Below are 20919 nucleotides of genomic sequence, written 5' to 3' on the forward strand. Positions count from 1 at the left end.
AAAAAATAAAATGAACAATAGCCTGGTGAGTAGCTGTTAAGTCTATATTCCACACTCATCATTCTTAATTAGATCATTATACAAGATCAAGTAAGGAACAAGTTAAATACTTAACTACACCCTGATATTTAAGGGGTGCAACCAATATCAAAATGCAATTATACAGTTATATTCTTATCTACATAACCATACATAACCATAGGCGTGTACAGAATGCAACCGATGTCTGTTTATCTTTTCAGATGCGGTTAACCACAAATTCCTTATCTCCAGCTGCAGGAAACCAAGGAAACCGGAAGGCGGGACTAAGGACTGAAAGGACGCTTCTGATTGGCTGAAAAATGGACAAAGGGGGCGTGGCCACCTGTCAAATTAAGTTTGATGAGAGGTGGTTTATCTTTTCTCTCTGATATGTCCTGTCAACTGTAGTAGTGTGTAAAGTCATCACCGTGTGCCTTTTAGGAAAACTGTTTGGCTATGGCATCAATGGTGTGACTATTAATTCTTCCTAAAGGAGACCATAAAGATAACCTTGACCTTGGCTATTAGCCAAAAGGTGTTGGTCAAGCATGACTGGTTGTAAGTAGAGTTCTGAAACGTATAAAAGATGTGTGTTTTCCTTGTTTGTTGGTTCCTCTGAAGATGGACCCTGACTTTGATTTTGTACAAATCAAGTCATATTTTGCTGGAAAGAGGACCTCAGACTTTTTTTTTTTTTTAATTACAGATTTTTGCTATGGCATATACACACACAAAAAGGTGAAATTGTAAGTTTATTTTCCACAAAAGATTATGATATTTACAAAAAAAATACTATTTGCAATAAATACAGATGACTGTGAAAGATAAAGAGAATTCAACATAATTTTAATAACTTCCTTTTGCAGTGCATTCTTCATTTTCACCCTTCCTCTTTCACCAAGCAAGCAATCAAAATAACTTGAACTGTAATATCATGCATTAGCCTCACCCCTTCTACCTCGTGTGAAGTCTTTCTTCCACAATGCACTGTAGTTATTCACCAAATTATTTGTCTTCTGTCATCCTCTGTCTCTTCCTCCAGTCTTTTGTCCTCCCTCAGGCACCATACACACTCTCATTACTGTATGTCATGTAGAGAAACAGGTCTTCTTCATGGTGCTCCTGGAACAACACAAAGCAGAGAATGATGCATCATTTAGCACGATGAGAGTACTCAACAGTGTTCTAATGGACTGACATATTCCTATCACATCAAACTTATTTTGACACAATAATGCTGTCAGCCCTTTATCCAACTACCTAATTTGTTTAGTTGGTAAAAATAAAGCTTCTTATAAAGTCATTTAACAAAAATTACCCTGAATACATGTTGGGTTTACACTTTTTTAATATCTGATAATATCAAAATACACAGAATGGCGATAATGTATTTTCTGAAGTTCAGGAGCGGAACCTGACCCAAACTACGCTCTTTCATTCTCACACTATTTAAACCCACTGAAGTAACCATACTTCTGCTTCCACTTTTTGCTTGCCCGCACCCCACCCCCCAATTTTTTTACATTCTAATCTTTCCCCCTATATTCTTCTGTCCCTGCTGTGGGTCTGCCAGTGCCTGAGAGTGGTGCAGACCTTCCCCTTCCCCAAAACCACCAAGTTCACAAGCAACCAAGTCAAGACAAGCATCCTTACATTTTCCTTTGTTCTTAGTAAGGGCAGGTCCCTGCTAACAAACTGCTCTTTTTTAACTATAAATGCTACAAATTCCTGGCTTTTACATCACTTGGAGAATGACTGTGTCATCAACATGGTCAGGGTTTTTTTTTTAATTAATATTTCTGGTATTACTGACAGGGTATTTGCAAGATCAAGAAAAGGGAAGTAACACTGCTGACTAAGCAGATCTCTCTAGACGGTCTAGAGATGCAATTTTTGGCATGTTGTGTTGAGGGGAAGGGTGAAAAATGTTGAGTGAGTGTAAGCTGAAACCCCACATTTATTTTAGGCAGCTGTGAACGCGAAACACGCAAACAGCATCAGAAGAGGACAGTGATCTGCAAATTTGAGTAAATATCTTTGTACTCCTGCTGGTGATGTGCATGTGTGTAGGAGAGGATCCTCAAGTAAACATGTGTGAATGGGTCTAGTTACCTCATATACAGCAGAGAGAGGGGAGCTGGATGGAGGAAGGGAGTTGTTGACAAAAAAGAAGAGTGCCTCCTCCGGTCTCAAAGACACACGCTGGCGGATCAGAAAACACAACTGGCCCACTTAAAAAAAAGGAAGGAAGAGGAGAGAGAGAGAGAGAGAGAATGGTCGGAGAGGGTTATGCACAGTAGTTTCGCTTCATGTCAAGAGACAAAAAAAGAAAGAAAAAAAAAAAAAAAAAAAAAAAAAATCACCCATGGCGAGATGGCCAGGTGGTCAGCCTAAACACACATGCAGTGACATTAAACCAAATAAGGTGTGAATAAGAAAACTACTATGAGATTCAATTAGACAGGTGAAAAAACTACAAACAAAAATGCAGAATACAAACTGTAGATCCACAACACCGAAGTTCTTGGAAAAAAAAGCCATTTGAAGTTTAAGCTACTCTGCTAGCTTCTTGCACTGTTAGTGCAGTGGTGTCACATGCACTAATAATGGGATTTGTGGAAAATAACAAAACCGGAGAAAAATAACAGGCTCTATCACTGGATTTTATGTATCAGATATTTTAAACTTCCAAATATCAGATCTCTATTTGCCTCAAAAGTTTTAAGGCAGTAATGGTCAAGATATATAGTAATAACCATTAACCTTAAACAGAACACCTCTTTCTAAACTGCTCTGACCTACAAGGTCAGCTGTTTCTTACAATGTGGAAAACTGTAAGATGCGACTGTGAGACTACTGGACGTGAGGGCTACTGTCAAGTAACTGGGCTTTTGAAGTTTGTGCATTTGTTTGTGTATTTCACCTGTTAAATCTGAGGGCACTAGGTATTTCTTCTTGTCCAGTTCAGGAGCTCTTGACCTTTGGGCCCTCTCCACAATAATCTGGTTGAAAAAAGTCCAAGAGGAAATAGTCAAACAGACAGACTATTGTCATAAACAAACATCTAAACAACAACAGTCACACAACTTTACAGTGAAATTATTTTAATAAATCACAGAGCTAGTATTTTATTTAGAAAACAAACTTTAAAAAAAAACTATAAGTACAGTGCCTTGCGAAAGTATTCGGCCCCCTTGAACTTTGCGACCTTTTGCCACATTTCAGGCTTCAAACATAAAGATATAAAACTGTAATTTTTTGTGAAGAATCAACAACAAGTGGGACACAATCATGAAGTGGAACGAAATTTATTGGATATGTCAAACTTTTTTAACAAATAAAAAACTGAAAAATTGGGCGTGCAAAATTATTCAACCCCCTTAAGTTAATACGTTGTAGCGCCACCTTTTGCTGCGATTACAGCTGTAAATCGCTTGGGGTATGTCTCTATCAGTTTTGCACATCGAGAGACTGAAATTTTTGCCCATGCCTCCTTGCAAAACAGCTCGAGCTCAGTGAGGTTGGATGGAGAGCGTTTGTGAACAGCAGTTTTCCACAGATTCTCGATTGGATTCAGGTCTGGACTTTGACTTGGCCATTCTAACACCTGGATATGTTTATTTGTGAACCATTCCATTGTAGATTTTGCTTTATGTTTTGAATCATTGTCTTGTTGGAAGACAAATCTCCGTCCCAGTCTCAGGTCTTTTGCAGACTCCATCAGGTTTCCTTCCAGAATGGTCCTGTATTTGGCTCCATCCATCTTCCCATCAAGTTTAACCATCTTCCCTGTCCCTGCTGAAGAAAAGCAGGCCCAAACAATGATGCTGCCACCACCATGTTTGACAGTGGGGATAGTGTGTTCAGGGTGATGAGCTGTGTTGCTTTTACGCCAAACATAACGTTTTGCATTGTTGCCAAAAAGTTCGATTTTGGTTTCATCTGACCAGAGCACCTTCTTCCACATGTTTGGTGTGTCTCCCAGGTGGCTTGTGGCAAACTTTAAACGACACTTTTTATGGATATCTTTAAGAAATGGCTTTCTTCTTGCCACTCTTCCATAAAGGCCAGATTTGTGCAGTATACGACTGATTGTTGTCCTATGGACAGAGTCTCCCACCTCAGCTGTAGATCTCTGCAGTTCATCCAGAGTGATCATGGGCCTCTTGGCTGCATCTCTGATCAGTCTTCTCCTTGTATGAGCTGAAAGTTTAGAGGGACGGCCAGGTCTTGGTAGATTTGCAGTGGTCTGATACTCCTTCCATTTCAATATTATCACTTGCACAGTGCTCCTTGGGATGTTTAAAGCTTGGGAAATCTTTTTGTATCCAAATCCGGCTTTAAACTTCTCCACAACAGTATCTCGGACCTGCCTGGTGTGTTCCTTGTTCTTCATGATGCTCTCTGCGCTTTAAACAGACCTCTGAGACTATCACAGTGCAGGTGCATTTATACGGAGACTTGATTACACACAGGTGGATTCTATTTATCATCATTAGTCATTTAGGTCAACATTGGATCATTCAGAGATCCTCACTGAACTTCTGGAGAGAGTTTGCTGCACTGAAAGTAAAGGGGCTGAATAATTTTGCACGCCCAATTATTCAGTTTTTTATTTGTTAAAAAAGTTTGAAATATCCAATAAATTTCGTTCCACTTCATGATTGTGTCCCACTTGTTGTTGATTCTTCACAAAAAATTACAGTTTTATATCTTTATGTTTGAAGCCTGAAATGTGGCAAAAGGTCGCAAAGTTCAAGGGGGCCGAATACTTTCGCAAGGCACTGTAAGTCTAACATATCATTACTGACCGGAATCTTGTCAGGGTGCTTGGCCCGAACTCTCTCTCCCTCTGCTCTCCTGACCTCTAGTGGTACTGAGCGCTGGTACGGACTGCCCATCTGAAAACAACACAAGAAAACATGAAGTCCCTCACAATAGCATTATTTACCAAGCAGATAAAGGAGAAAGAGCACTGGCTGTTTTCACCAGCCCATGGATTTAGTTATCAAGTGATACTGACAGCCTTAAGAGATGCAGGGATCTTTTAATCAGGTGTTCAGTATGACACAATATATATGACAACTGTAATTGATTTAGTATTATAGTATATACCAAGGCCACAATCCTTATACAGTGTATTTGGCTGTTTTCAGCCATTGTGAGGAGGGGTGCAAATCACCGAAAAAGGCTGCTTTATGGCACTATTGGATTTGCAGCATTTTTGCATCAATGTGATATATTTTTGAATGATTATTACTTTCACTGGCTTAAAGGATTAATCCATTATCAATGTGACTGACTGAATTGGTTAATCACTTGTGTTTTTCTCCAGCTGCAAATCAGTGAGGAAAACTGCTTTATGGCAATTCTTTAACAATACAATTAAAATTATTAATCTTGAAGTGTTTAATTTCAGCAATTGCAACTTTTTTGACAACCAACTAACAAATTCCATTGACAGTCAAGCAAAAATATTGGGGAAAAAAAGTAAAGCATTCTCTGACTCCAGCTTCTCAAATGAGATGATCTGGTTTTCTTCTTTGTCATATATCATGTGCAGAAAAGTTGTGAAGTTGTGATGGGCTTTTTTGTTTCATAACCTGAACAACTAATAGAAAAAAATATATAATAAAAATCATTTTAGATGCAGCAAGACATTCCAGTGCAGTTATATATACATATATATGTACATACAGTATATATATGGTCACGGACAACGGTCACAGTTGTTGGGTTCAGCGTAAAGTGATGCCACGTCACTGTTCACAGGAAAATCCTACAGCCATATATAGGCCATAATAATGATATAAACATCGCGAATCACTATAATTAATTAACTACCAACGGCTCTACATCCACGATATAGGTTAGCCTGTGCAATATGGTTTTGGTAGTTAACTAACAACTGTACGCGAATCAACTGTTAACAGTGCTAACAATGGCAATGCTATCAACTGCAGCTAACAGAGCAACAGTGTAAACATACCTTTGAAAGAGGCAAAACAACTTTCACTCGAAACTGGACAAATCCAGATATACTCCACTTGTCCCTTTTGTCTTCACGTTTATCAAAAGAATACTGGACAGAAAAATTTTAACTCACAATTCAGTCATAATGTCACAGAAATCGATCGAGTTCAAAGATGTCGCTTAGTCTACTTATACTGCAGCTGGACGAAAACAACAACAAATACCTTAAGGCCGGCCCACCAGATCTGTGACCAATTAGAGACAACCACTTTGATTGACAGTAAAATATGTCCATTCAGAGGGAATTAATGGCAGGTTAACTATCCATTCATTGGATAAAAACTGGTGTCTATCTACTGTTGTTACGGCCTTATTTTGCTTGAGTAATAGCACACATAACCAATAGTGGGAGTCAGAAACTGGGCCAATCTGCCGCAAGATCACGCCTATAGACACGCCTCAGCCATGTTACGTGTTTAACGTGCATTCCCTGTTCATAATTGTTGACAATCGGTACAAAACAGATCCACCAGACACGTATAACTCGGCTGTGGATGTGCCACAGTACTGCTGTGTAGGTTTTTGTAGTTATGTCTATAACTGTAGCGTAGTTGTGGAGACATTTCTCTCGAAATCACAAATGTAAACTTCATGGTGGTGCAAGATAAATAGTCTGAGGATCACCAAAGTCCTTTACCCTTTACAGCAAGGGTGTCAAATTCATTTTAGTTCAGGGGCCTAATTAGATGTCAAGTGGGCCGACCAGCACAATCATAGTATAATTACCTATAAATAACAATAATTCCATAATTTCCCTTTGTTTTTGTGCAAAGAAGCACAAGTACATTAGGAAAATCTTAATATTTAATTAAACATTCTTTTTAAAACATATCAGCAACAACCTCAGATTTATTACAACAAACATGTGCAGTTTGCTTCTGGGTATCATTTACATGCCTGCATTACAACTGGCCACAGTGTTTGTACAAATACAAAAAAAAAAACAGCCACAAATATTTGGAACTAAAAAATATAGTTTTGCACTTTAAAATGTATGACATTGCATGAACAATAGGATTCCACCAAACACTTTTGTAGTGAAGCTGTTGGCTTACATTAAATTTCACATTTTTAACTATTTCTCCAGCAAGGATTTATTTTCACAGAACTGTATTCTTTAAGTGCAATCAGTGTCTGAAGCAACATTTTGAAGGAGTTAGTCTCATCTAGAATACTTTGTTTTGGCTCCTGAAACTTGGAATCTTTTGGTCTGTGCAAGTGCATCAACATCAGGCATCACGTCCTGAGTAGCAGCCAGTCTCAGAATGTCATTTAAGTGCTTGTGTGTTAGCCTTGACCGCAATTTTGTTTTATTGATGTTCATTACTGAGAAAACTTGTTCACAAAGGTAGGTTGTCCCAAACATGCCCCAAAATTTTTGCAGCCAGGGCTGTTAATTTGGGGTATCCTGGCAAGAGATACTGATAAAATGTATCCAAGCCCACTGAGGCAAATTTGTCCTTCAAATCTGCATCACATTGCAGATCAGAATGAGGAAAATGAGAGGGAAAGAAGGGGGGAAGAGGTGACTATTGTAGAGCAGGAAGTAGCAAAGATTAGAAAGGATGAGGTGAGGAAGGCTCTGAGGAGAATGAAGAGTGGAAAGGCTGTTGGTCCAGATGACATACCTGTAGAGGTGTGGAAGTGTCTAGGAGAGACAGCAGTGGAGTTTCTATCTAGTTTGTTCAACAGGATTTTAGAGAGTGAGAAGGTGCCTGAGGAATGGAGAAGAAGTGTACTAGTGCCGATCAAGGGTGATTTGCAGAGTTGTAGCAACCACAGATGTATAAAGCTGATGAGCCACACCATGAAGCTATGGGAAAAAGTAGTGGAAGCTAGGCTAAGAAAGGAAGTGGATATCTGTGAGCAGCAGTATGGCTTCATGCCCAGAAAGAGCACTACTGATGCAATTTTTGCTCTGAGAATGTTAATGGAGAAGTATCGAGATGGTCGGAAGGAGTTGCATTGCGTCTTTGTGGATTTAGAGAAAGCATATGACAGAGCGCCGAGAGAGGAGCTATGGTACTGTATGAGGATGTCAGGAGTGGCAGAGAAGTACGTCAGAGTAGTTCAGGATATGTATGAGAGGAGTACGACAGTAGTGAGATGTGCTGTAGGTCAGACAGAGGAGTTCAAGGTGGAGGTGGGGCTACATCAAGGATCAGCTTTGAGTCCCTTCTTGTTATGGCTTTGCCGCTGCTTGTTGACAGGGTGTAGCTTTACCTGACTGACAGCTCACTGCAGGAGCTCATTGGCTTTTGAGACGTGATGGAGGACGGAGGCTCCGCCCCCTTCCCCTTCCTCTTCTCAGCCATTTCTGCTGCTGAAAAAAAAAATACAGATGCTTGAAAAGCAAAGCAAAACTTTTGGAGAGGTTTGTAGAGGACTAAGTCCAGCATGATAGTTTATATTCACATTGTTTAATCACATTTCATGTTTATTAGGATTAGGTCAACAGTCCAGTGTGATGGGGAGTGTAGGAAAGAGGGGAAGAGGCGAGTGCAGGCGGGTTGGAGTGGGTGGAGAAAGGTGTCAGGAGTGTTGTGTGACAGAAGAGTGTCAGCAAGAATCAAAGGAAAGGTGTACAAGACAGTAGTGAGACCAGCTATGCTGTATGGGTTAGAGACTGTAGCAGTGAGGAAAAGACAAGAGGCAGAGATGGAGGTAGCAGAGATGAGGATGTTGAGGTTCTCTTTAGGGGTGACCAGGATGGACAGGATTAGGAATGAGCACATCAGAGGGACAGCTGAGGTCGGCTGTTTTGGGGACAAGGTCAGCGAGGCCAGATTGAAATGGTTTGGACATGTGCAGAGGAGGGATAGGAGTTATATTGGTAGAAGGATGTTGGAGATGGAGCTGCCAGGTCAAGAGGTCAAGAGGAAGGCCAAAGAGGAGATATATGGATGTGCTAAAAGAGGACATGAAGTTAGTTGGTGTGAGAGTAGAGGATGCTGAGGATAGAGTTAGGTGGAAACAGATGATTCAATTTGGCAACCCCTAACGGGAACAGCCAAAAGAAGAAGAAGATTGCAGATCAGTTATTTCTAGTTGGATGTCGACAGGCATATCAGAAGCTTTGACTGTGAAGGGTGAGCGAAAAACTGCAAATTCTGTCTCGAGTTCACCAAAGACCAGAAATCGTTTCTCAAACTCCAACAGTAATCTCGAAATCTTGTCTTTTTTACTGTTTCATGTCAGTATTAATGCCTGTTGCACAAAGACAAGACACAGGGGAAATGGGCAGGGCCACCACTTGCCAGCTGTGTCTCCCACAAAGTCAGCTTCAACTTGAATGCTCATATGCTGTCATAAAACTGTGTGAGAAGTTTTTTGCAGCCTTGCAACATTTTGTTAAGAATATTCAAGTGCTCTGCAATATCCAACAGAAATGCAAGGTCCTGCAGCCATTCCTGAGATTGTAATTCCATCACTGGTTTTCCTTTTTTGTCCATGAACTGTCCGATTTCCTCTCGTAGATCAAAGAAACGCTTCAGCACAGCACCTCTGCTTAATCATCTTACTTCAGTGTGGTATGGTAGGCTATGGGTAGGAGTGCCGAGGGAGGAGCTATGGTACTATGTGACTTTCTCTGAGAAGGCAGTCAAACTGACAATGATTCAGGGCTCTGGATCGGATGAAATTAATAGTTCAGACAACCACCTCCATAACATGATCCATTTTTAACCACTTGCAACACAGTGCCTCTTGGTGCAAAATACAGTGAAATGTCCAGAAACTATCACCTCCAATAGTGGCTTTTTTTTTTTGTTTTTTTCCCGCCCCGTTTTGGTCACTTTATTTATTTACTATATGGAAAAGCATCATAAAAAATTATAATGAAAATATTTGATACACAAGTTTTTTCTTTATTGGAGCAACAAAATAAACAACCACATATAAGTATATTAATATCACCTTCACAGTGTTGGAGAGTAACCTTCGTGTGTTTCAGCTTCCACTGATCAGCAGGTTTGAGTCAAATCAGTCTGAGATCTGCTGGGATCAGCAGCAGGCTGAGAACACATAGTGGTGTCCCACATGTCAAACTGATATCTGAGCAGATTTGGACGGATAGTAAGACCATGCACACAAACTCTTCATATGTAGCCTCTGTACTACCATTCTGCTGTGTTTTATTTTACTGTAGCATATGTAATAAAACTACACAAAAAGAGTTTAAAAGACAGATTGAGATAAAAAACACAAATTTAGGGCATTTTAACCCATTCACTCCCTTGCACTTTTTTAACTATGTTCATTAATCTTCCTCTCAAGACCTCTTATTAGCTCCAAATATGTACTACACACTTTTTGTCTTTACTATTACTATTTTATCTTTTCTAATGTTGTATAGGTAAAGATCATAACATGCAAATAATTTACAAATCAGTGTAACAAGCTCTAAGGTCTAGTCGGCAGCAGTTTGCCAGTAGTGACCTCCTCACAGCCTTTTCTCCTGCTTTAGCAAAGCAGTACACAACTCAATGTAGTGCACACATGTTGTTTGGACAACCAACACAATATGTGAGGACTGGTTACCAGCTGTAACCTGATTTATTTACATATTATTCCATCAGTTAGAATGATTCAACTGGGAAAGGAGCTGTTCTGCATAATTAGTATTTTTACTTTTGATACTTTAAATGTATTTTGTAACCAGTACCAGTAAAAGCAAGGACTTTCACTGCACTATGTTTTATCTTGTGGTATGACTTGAATAAGTCTTCTACCACTAAGCAAGTTGACCTGTTTTGCTCATAAGCAAACAAATGTCATTATAATGCAGGCCTTGTTTACACAGCAGGTGAAAATATAAACAGTGGACTGACATACACTGTCTCTCCTCTGTCTCAGGTGTCACTCCTCTCCACATTGCTGTGGTGAATCAGAACATCAGTTTGGTCCATCACCTCATTAGTCATGGTGGTGATGTGGCTACACCTCGAGCCACCGGGCTGTACTTTCAGAAGAGGAGAGGAGGACTCATTTACTTTGGTGAGTCAGCATGAGCGAGCCTAAAATGTACAGGGTGGCTGAGTAATGACAAAGCTGATGCTTGATCCCCAAGCTCTTCCTGGCCACTTGTAGACATGTCTTTAGCAAGACATTAAACCCCAAACTGATTAATTAATTAATTGTATTGGAGCAAAGTGTTTTATAAATAAATGCATGTCATTGTGCTAAATAGCACAAAACGGATTCTGGTTTTCAAAATGTACATTTGGTCAACAGGTGAGCACATCCTGTCTTTTGCTGCATGTGGTGGGAACAAGAACATTATCTCTATGGTAATTGATGCAGGGGCCAGCACCAGGGTCCAGGACTACCTAGGTATGAAGAAGAGTATTATTTCATATGTGTTTTAGTCTGACAGTTCTTCTTGTTCCTCTTGTCTCATGTCTACTTTTTCCTCTTCTTGTCTTCTCTCTAGGCAACACAGTGCTTCACATTTTGGTTCTGCAGCCCAACAAGGTAGCTGCGTGCCAGTCCATCGACCTGATAATGACACGAGATGCAGAGCTGCAGGAGCCAGTGCCACTTGACATGGTGCCCAACCTCCAAGGCCTTACACCAATGAAAGTGGCTGCCAAAAAGGGAAACATTATGGTGAGTAAAGCATGAAAGGGCGCAAAGAGTAAAATCCTAACATGAAAGGTGGAGCAGAATATTTCACTATTTCTGTTCTCACTGTGTCTCTTTCAGGTCTTTCGACACCTGGTTAATAAAAGGCGTTTATTCCTGTGGCGCCGGGGCTCTTTTTCTTCTAAGCTCTATGACCTGACAGAGATCGATTCCTGGGCTGACAACATGTCAGTGCTGGAGCTTATTGTGAGGAGCCACCACAAAGAGGTACACTACAAAATATAGTAATTTGGGGAAATTATGGACTATTTGTTAGAAATAATGACATGGGTGTGATGCTTAAAAGAAATTCAACAGCTGTCATTTTGTTTCTGCCAGGCGATGTTTGATGCTTAAAAGAAATTCAACAGCTGTCATTTTGTTTCTGCCAGGCGATGTTACTACTGGAGGTGACCCCAGTGAAGCAGCTGGTCAGTCTGAAGTGGAACCTGTATGCAAAACATTACTTCAGGTAAAGTTTGACATGAGTCTCTGAAGTAAAATATCTGTTCATATCTGAGTCTTTCACATGTCCAGCCTTGTTTTACAGTGTTATATTTTCCTTTCTTGTGTCAGGGTGCTGATGATTGTGTATCTGCTCTACATCTCAATCTTCACAACATGTTGTTTTTATCGCCCTCTGATGGACATGCCGGAGAACTACTCAAAGCCAAGCTTAGACAAAACCATCTCATTCAAAACCATCTATATTCAGAAACCACTCAAGGTGTGTTGGAGTTATGACTTAAATTTATATATGCTTGGCCAGAAACAGATCTCAGCAGTAGTAGAATGTAACTAAGTAGTGTGTATTTACACAAGTACTGTACTTAGTACAGGGCAGCACGGTGGCGTGGTGGTTAGCGCTGTTGCCTCACAGCAAGCAGGTTCTGGGTTCGAGCCCTGGCTGACCTGGGGCCTTTCTGTGTGTTCTCCCCGTGCTTGTGTGGGTTCTGTCCGGGTGCTCTGGCTTCCTCCCACAGTCCAAAGACATGCAGCATGTCTCTAAATTGCCCATAGGTGTGAGTGGTTGTTTGTCTGTGTGTTAGCCTTGCGATGGGCTGGAGACCTGTCCAGGGTGTACCGGCGACCTGTCCAGGGTGTACCCTGCCTTTCGCCCGCAGCTGGCTGGGATTGGCTTCATGACTAACCGGTTTAGAAAATGGATGGATGTACTTAGTACACTTTTGAAGTATTTATAATTTATAAATAATTTTACTCCAGCTACTACTAGTTACTTTAAAGATTCATATTTCACCAGAAATAAAACAGAGGTTGCGTGTTGTATTGACCTTACTGGTTGTACTTTATGTCTGTGTCAATGACAAACTATATATAACACATTCTAATACTAGTGTATACTAATATGTTTCAATATTAATACAAACATTTCATTTTCCCATGTTTCAGGAAAGTTATGTGACACATCAGGACCAAGTGCGACTGGCAGGCGAGATCGTCAGCCTCCTGGGAGCTGTTGCCATTTTGTTGCTTGAGGTGTATTTATGAAACGTGCTTCTTCTTCTTCATACATGCTGTATCCTATATTACACTGTACTGCACATACACATCCTGCCTTGTCCTGTTTTCCAACAGGTCCCCGATATAGCGAGATTTGGTGTAAAGCGTTATTTTGGCCAGACAGCACTGGGAGGCCCCTTCCATGTCATCCTGTAAGTACAAACTCCTCTGAGCAGTAAAATGAAGCCTGCTGTGTTGAAAACCCTTCTGACTTTTCTGTTGCTGTTGTGATCAGTATCACCTTCGCATGTTCGGTACTGTTGCTGCTGGTGTTCAGAGTCTGTGATGTGCAACGAGAAGGCGATGTGATGGCAGTGTGTTTGGTTTTCTGCTGGTGCAATGTCATGTTCTTCTCTCGAGGATTTCAACTGATTGGTCCTCATGTCATCATGGTACAGAAGGTAGGAGACAGCTCAGCCTGGACACAGACAAGAGTTCATTAGTAAAGTGGGAAATCCGCCTTGTTCCAAATGAACTTGTAATTAAATGTTTTGGAAGCAGATGTGTTCATTTCTTGTTTACATTCCTGTTCATCTATTACTGTTTTCCGACTGCACCTTGTGTCTCATTTGTCCATAGATTATACTTGAAGATCTGGGAAGGTTTATGTGGCAGGAGTTCATTTTCTCACTTGCTTTTGCCAGTGGTAAGTATAGTCTGTGGAACCACACCTAGCAAGCCTTTAAGACTCACAAGGCTTCTCAGCTAAGAACTTGTTAAAATTAGAAATTTCAGCAATGCAGATCTTGTTTGCTTTTTCTGGTTTCCTTCTCAGGCACTTGGATAATTTATATGACCCAGGACCCTGCTGCTCTGCCTACATATGTCAACTTCCCCATTACTCTCTACTCTGAGTATGAGTTTGGTTTGGGCATGATAAATCTACCTTGGGACCCCACCATCTATGCGCCCCCAATCATTTACGTGTTTCTCATTGTCTTCTCAATAATCGCTGGCATCCTTTTTGTAAATCTACTGATAGCCATAATGACTGACACAGAGTGGAAGGTGGTCAAAGACAAAGATCTGCTCTGGAGAATTCAGGTAACCCACACAGGACTTAAAAAGAATTCATCTACAGGCATATACAGTCTTATGCAAAAGTTTAGGCACCCCTTGATAAATAACAGATTTTGGTGATTTTTTATTTGAACAGATGTTAACACAGTTTCTCTTGGAAATAGAAAAAATGCACAATATTTTCTGCAAACAGTGATGCATAGTTACTTCTTATGCCATAAATTGAACAAAAATAAAAAATAAAAACATTATTATGGCATGGTGCAAAAGTTTGGGCACCCTAAGAGTTCCAGAGTCTCAAAGTCTCTCACAAGGTATCAGACCTTAATCAGCTCGTTAGATCTGATGCACAGCAACAGCTGTCATTGGTAAATGCCAATTTCAAAGCTGTACAAATACTTTGACTCTTCAAACCTTGTGCACACACTTGTGGACACCCAGCAACCATGGGTTCCTCTAAGCAGCTGTGTAAGACCCTGAAAATGAAAGTTATTGACGCCCACAATGCAGGAGAAGGCTACAAGAAGATAGCAAAGCGTTGTCAGCTTGCAGTTTCCACAGTAAGAAATGTAATTAAGAGATGGCAGATCAGGGGAACTGTGGAGGTCAAGATGAGATCTGGAAGACCAAGAAAACTCTCGGACAGAACTGCTCGTATGCTGGTCAGAAAGACAAATCAAAACCCCCATTTGACTGCAAAAAACCTGCAGGAAGATTTAGCAGACTCAGGAGTGGTGGTGCACCGTTCCACTGTGCAGCGATGCTTGCACAGACAAGGCCTTCATGGAAGAGTCAGCAGAAGAAAACCTTATCTGCGTCCCCATCATAAAATCCAACGTCTGAAGTATGCAACAGGACATCTACAGAAGCCCGATGCGTTTTGGAAACAAGTGCTGTGGACTGATGAAGTTAAAATAGAACTCTTTGGACACAATCAGCAAAGGCATGTTTGGAGAAAAAAAGGAGCAGCATTTCATGAAAAGAACACCTTGCCAACTATTAAGCATGGGGGTGGATCTATCATGCTCTGGGGTTGTGTTGCAGCCAGTGGCACAGGAAACATTGCACGGGTGGAGGGAAGAATGGATTCCACTAAATACCAGCAAATTCTGGAAGCAAACATCACACCATCTGTAAAAAAGCTGAAGCTGAAAAGAGGATGGCTTCTACAACAGGACAATGATCCTAAACATACCTCGAAATCCACTATGGAATACCTCAAGAGACGCAGGCTGAAGGTTTTGGAATGGCCATCACAGTCCCCTGATTTAAACATCATTGAAAATTTGTGGGTAGATCTTAAAAGAGCTGTGCATGCAAGACGACCAAAGAATATTACAGAACTAGAAGCCTTTTGCAAGGAAGAATGGGAGAAGATCCCAAGTACAAGAATTGAAAGACTTTTAGCTGGCTATGAAAAGCGTTTGCAAGCTGTGATATCTGCCAGAGGAGGTGTTACTAAGTACTGATTGTGTAGGGTGCCCAAACTTTTGCACCATGCCATAATAATGTTTTTATTTTTTATTTTTGTTCAATTTATGGCATAAGAAGTAACTATGCATCACTGTTTGCAGAAAATATTGTGCATTTTTTCCATTTCCAAGAGAAACTGTGTTAACATCTGTTCAAATAAAAAATCACCAAAATCTGTTATTTATCAAGGGGTGCCTAAACTTTTGCATAAGACTGTATAAATGCACAGAAACATTTTATTATGTCCCTGTGCGTTGCTGTGTCACAGTAAAAGCTATATGGATGCTGTGCAGGTGGTGTCTACAATTTTAATGCTGGAAAGGAAGCTGCCACGCTGCCTGTGGCCTCGTTTCGGAGTATGTGGGCTAAAATATGGCCTGAAGGATGCCTGGTATCTCAGGTAAGAGAGTCCTGCAGTGCCAGGAACAGAAACAGGGGCATGTGAAAAAAATTAAAAGAAAATGAAAACATATCAGTTTACACTATATCTGAAGTGGAGTGACGTTAAAAAGCTAGTCTGACTATTTTAACTACAAATAATCACATGGGGAGAAACAATTTTGTCCACTCATCACAACCTCAGTAGCCACAAATCAGGGTACAACTCTCACTCTCTACCGATACTGCAAGTATTATCACTCTCCCACATATTAACTTTTGTAGTCTACATGTGTAGGTGGAAGATGATAATGGTAGCCCACTACCAGTAAGAGAGTGAGAGCTGTACGTCTTACTCAAAACACAGCATGACATGTAGCTGCATCACATTGAGGGTTAGGTTGGGGTCAGTACATAACCATGTTTCTTATAAGGAAATCAGCAAAAATGTTGATCTATTCTTCTAAACATGCCAAATCATGGGTTATCAAAATGTCATAACACTAAATAACTTAAATAACTGTAAAATAAGACTTTACAGTTTAATGGTATTCACTGTGTCATGAATCATCTGGGACTGCTGGTTTACTTTATTATCTTTGCAGGCTTGAGGAGACAAACTACAGAGTAATGCAAAATTTGAGACGATTCTACCCCAGAGGGGATGAAAAGAAGAAGGGGAAACTGGACAAGACTGCCCCAGTAAAGGAGATGGTCTTACAATTAATTAATCCTAAACCTACAAACATAAATGGGGAGACACTAGAAGGCTGGCCGCTGCTTCGCCACATCATTTTGGATTTGGAGTAGGAAGCAGGAGAATGGCTTTAACCCTATAAATACAGTAGGATAAGATTCTGCCTGTGAGCCTGATGTGCATTTTCATTTTCTGAGGACTCCCATCATCTCAGCCCTGAACATATTGATGGATTACAATGAGCAAAGCTGCAATTGAAAGATTCAAGTGTCTCAGTTTCTCTGTATGGTCACAGTGCAATTATTCCTGCAGTATTATGCTATGGATTGTATTTTACCATCATATAGAAATATAATATGCAGCAGTAATATGCTCAGCTAAAATAAAGTGAAACATAAACAGTCAACTTATTATGTAGTTGCATGAACATTTTAATCATATTTTACTGGAAAACGCCATACAGCAGTATGAGGAATCAAACAGTATACTTATAAGCACTGTCAATGACTTTAGAACACAAATGACGCTACACAATGCTGTAAAAACGTATAACCTCCAAAAATCTAATGAAATCTCAGTGATCTTATTCAATGGCACATCCCAGTTAGATCTCTTAGATCTTCATCTTTGTATCCTCTAAAGGTTCCAAGATCCCATCACAAATGATAAGGTGATAGGGCTTTTTCCATTGTGGCCCAAAAACCTTGGTATAATTTGCCTTTTAATATTAGATCTGTTACAGATTTGGCTGTGTTTAAATTTCTCTTTAAGACCCTTTTATTTACCAAGGCTTTTAATTCTTAATGGAGCCTGATATTTATTGTTATTGGCTCTTATTTTAATTTATTGTTTACTTTCTGTTTTAATGTTTTTAATTAAGCTTTTTTTCTGTTTATTGTGTGAAGCACTTTGGTTAACAAGATGTTGTTGTAAAGTCCTATATAAAAATTTTTTTATTAGATTTGATTTGAAACACCTCAAAAAGTATTAAAAAGATTTAGGTGTGAAATTCAAATAGAAATGATTTGATTTGATATGTTACTGAAGAGCTGATAAACATTGAAAAAGAACTGGTTTGCTCATTATTCTTTTAGAGAAGACAACTTAAGTTGACAAATAAAGCAGATATATACAGTATCTATCTATCTATCTATCTATCTATCTATCTATCTATCTATTAAATCACACAGTGTACAAGTGGCTCTAAGCAGAGATGTTTGTGTGTATACATTGTCTCATCCGTTTTAGGTAGGGTAGGGTTGGCATTCCTTTTGGAAGCATTTTTTGTTATATTTCTTGAAATTTGCTTTTCATCCTGGTGGCAATGAATACACTGTCAACGTAAAGAAAAAAATCCGTCATCTTTGGCAGCAGGGCTGAAAAACCCTGACCAATAATTGTATTCGTCCCGAGCAAGACCATTGGATGGCCTACCTGCCTGTCAACCTAACTTACTATAACGTGCACTCTGCCTGGGCACTAAATGCGCGGAGGCAAGAGTTTCCACAAGGCGTTGCAGCTGAAGGAAGAGGCATTACATCTTTGTTTTATAGCTAAAGGTAGCGAGCTATGACAGCGAATGTACCCACAGCAGCTTTCGTTCACAGAGACTGTTGTTACTGGCCAGGCCTCCCCCTATAAGACATAGGTAATGTTGTTGTTGTTACTAGAAGTTGCGACATGTGTGCACAGTATGAGAACGAGAAGACCGCTACATGGAACAGACTCCTTTTACATGCAGCCAGACAGTAGTCAGCTTTAAGTGTATGGATAGGATTGTAATGCAGTTAATTTGGCCTCAGAGGCTACACGCAGTGTTCATGTTACCAAGACAGAATAAAACCTGTGTTTTGAATGGCGTAAACTGCCGGAAAAGCCCAGACTTAGAGGGCTAGTTACCCTACAAGCCAGGACTAGAGCAGCTTGGCCATGAGCCAGAGTTCCCCAGGTATGGTTCAGGGTCACAGAAAGCTACAGTAAGTCTGGCAGTGCGCGTTGTGTGTTGGAGGAGCGGCTTTTTCCAGCAAATCCCCACTTTTAAGCATTATGATGTGCAGTAACCAAGGTGAAACTTAATACTTTGAAAACAGCCAAATACATAAAAGATCATGTTTAAATCTCTTAATGCTATAATACTTCCAATCAAACAGTGACAGTAAGCCAAACGGGTGGATTGCTAAGAAAATCATTGTTAGAAAGATTTAAAAAAAATAGCTACAAACATTTTTGCTAGCAGTTACAATAATTTGCAGTTTTTGCAACTACAAAATGTAGATCCACTGAAGTTCTTAATAAACTGGCCGGCTGAACCTTGCACAGTTTCACTGTCTAGCTGTTTCCCAGCAGACATACTAACTAGTGACAACAGGAAAAGCACAGGTAGAATCAATAACATTATCATGGCTCAGCTCCATTAAGTGTCCCCAATAGAGGAGTGCAGTGATCATAAATCATATATAAAGACAGATTAGTGTCGCCCTGATTGGCGTATGGAGGTTTCAGTGTGTCCGCTGTTTCTTACAATGTGAAAAAGTAAAACTGAGATGTGACTAGGTTGAGAAAATACTGGATGTGAGGGTTACTGTCAAGTATAAAACTGGGCTTTTGAATGGTTTGTATTTGTTTGTGTATTTCAGCTGTTAAATCTGAGGGCACTATTTCTTCTTGTCCAGTTCAGGAGCTTGTGACCTTTGGGCCCTCTCTACAATAATTTGGTTAAAAAGATCTAAGAGAAAATAGTCATCATAAACCTTGAAACTGTTGTCATGAACTAACATCTAAACAACAACATAAATTCACATAACTTTACAGTATTTTTTTAATCACAGAAGTAGCATTTTATTTAGACAACTAACTTCTAATAAAAGTAAGTAATTGTGATTATCAAATGTACCTTCCTGGCCCATAATTAACCCACCCACCACATCGGTGACCAATCAGAGATGAGACAACATAATGTGCCCATTCACAGGGAACCAAATGCAGGTTAACTCTGCGTTCAGTGGATGAATACCTGTTTCCATCTAGTTGTTCCAGCCTCATTTTACTTGAGCGATGGTATATATAACTAGTACGTGGACCATGAATGTATTATGAGGACTCAGAAACTGGATTATGCTGGCACAGCATCACACCTTGCTGTACTCATGCCTCAGTGAGGCCATGTGCTTAATGTGCATTTTTTCATTATTCTGCACTTTGTTCTGTACAAACAGATCCAGAAGGCACATGAAACTCATAAACACTTGCTGTGAACCCATAACATTACTGCATTGTATGATGTTGCACTTATTTCTAAAAAGAATTACCAAAAAGTGATTTAATGGTGAATGAAACCAGCCTCCTCTCACTCTCAAGACATGCACAGTGTTGAAATGTACTTTTATTCCCTCAATCTGAATTTTTTGAAATGTCCTGTGTAACCTTTTAAACTCTGCATGTCTTTGGGTGGTTTTGTTGTACTTTTTTTTCTGTCAGCTCCCCTTCATGCAGAGACCAAAAAACTGTTTATATCCTTATTACTACATAGTGTTTGGTGACAGCATGTGATTCGCAGTAGAGTACTACCCAGCATCCTCCTGGCTGTACTCTAGTAATCACCCAATAACTGAAACACTGGTGTGGGTCTGCAAGGCCTTTAACAACTCTAACTTTGTGCATTTGTGGGAACAAACTGAAATGTTCAAAATACAATCTTTCCACTATTACAATTAGTAAGTAAGATTCTCCTGCACAGAGGAACGTAGTTATGGTCAACTAAACCTAGAGGATTACTTTTGCCCCATCAGCTACTAGTGGTAATTAACTGCATTCACCTGGGATCCAAGCTGCAAGTTCCTGATTAGATAGACAGCTTGTTAGTATACTAAGCTTTACAATTTAGCATTAAAGGCAATGTACAACTGAGGATAATGGGAATGCCATTAGTTTCGCATTTAGTCTTGAACCTGTCAGGTTTGCCCTGCTGCACCTGCCTTTCTCACTCCCCTCACTCTGTTTTTGCTCCCTTACCTTGATTACGTTATCCGACACACCTGCTTCATATCCCCTGATTACCACCAGCTGCACCTGATTAGTTCTCCCTATTTATTCCCTGCTCTACGTTCACTCCCCTGCCAGTTCTTTCTAGTATCATCAGGCCCGTTTGTTTCCCG

At 40.1% G+C, this 20919-nt stretch overlaps 3 protein-coding genes across 3 annotated transcripts in view; 2 read left to right on the plus strand and 1 right to left on the minus strand.

The window, feature by feature from the left end:
• Positions 1 to 16094, plus strand: part of LOC109966239 (transient receptor potential cation channel subfamily V member 6-like) — a 50389-nt gene extending 34295 nt beyond the window's left edge. The window contains exons 5-15 of the mRNA XM_020610940.1: positions 11287 to 11385; positions 11486 to 11661; positions 11758 to 11904; positions 12069 to 12148; positions 12253 to 12403; positions 13087 to 13173; positions 13273 to 13349; positions 13433 to 13598; positions 13777 to 13843; positions 13973 to 14241; positions 15984 to 16094. Coding sequence (XP_020466596.1) covers positions 11287 to 11385; positions 11486 to 11661; positions 11758 to 11904; positions 12069 to 12148; positions 12253 to 12403; positions 13087 to 13173; positions 13273 to 13349; positions 13433 to 13598; positions 13777 to 13843; positions 13973 to 14241; positions 15984 to 16094 — 1430 coding nt within the window. The remainder of the gene's footprint in view (positions 1 to 11286; positions 11386 to 11485; positions 11662 to 11757; positions 11905 to 12068; positions 12149 to 12252; positions 12404 to 13086; positions 13174 to 13272; positions 13350 to 13432; positions 13599 to 13776; positions 13844 to 13972; positions 14242 to 15983) is intronic.
• On the minus strand, positions 1018 to 6217 carry LOC109966242 (gamma-aminobutyric acid receptor-associated protein-like 1). The gene is made up of 5 exons (XM_020610946.1): positions 6011 to 6217; positions 4833 to 4922; positions 2945 to 3023; positions 2134 to 2252; positions 1018 to 1143 (listed from the first exon to the last, which is right to left on the minus strand). The coding sequence occupies exons 2-5, from the start codon at positions 4920 to 4922 to the stop codon at positions 1078 to 1080; spliced, it is 354 nt and encodes a 117-aa protein (XP_020466602.1). The 5' UTR covers positions 6011 to 6217; the 3' UTR covers positions 1018 to 1077.
• A 2169-nt stretch (positions 16095 to 18263) lies between the features above and the next one.
• Positions 18264 to 20919, plus strand: part of LOC109966163 (transient receptor potential cation channel subfamily V member 6-like) — a 15966-nt gene continuing 13310 nt past the window's right edge. The window contains exon 1 of the mRNA XM_020610810.1: positions 18264 to 18413. The gene's annotated coding sequence lies outside the window, so the exon portion shown is untranslated. The remainder of the gene's footprint in view (positions 18414 to 20919) is intronic.

This window comes from Monopterus albus, unplaced genomic scaffold, assembly GCF_001952655.1.
Source record: "Monopterus albus unplaced genomic scaffold, M_albus_1.0 scaffold107.1, whole genome shotgun sequence".
NCBI lineage: Eukaryota > Metazoa > Chordata > Actinopteri > Synbranchiformes > Synbranchidae > Monopterus > Monopterus albus.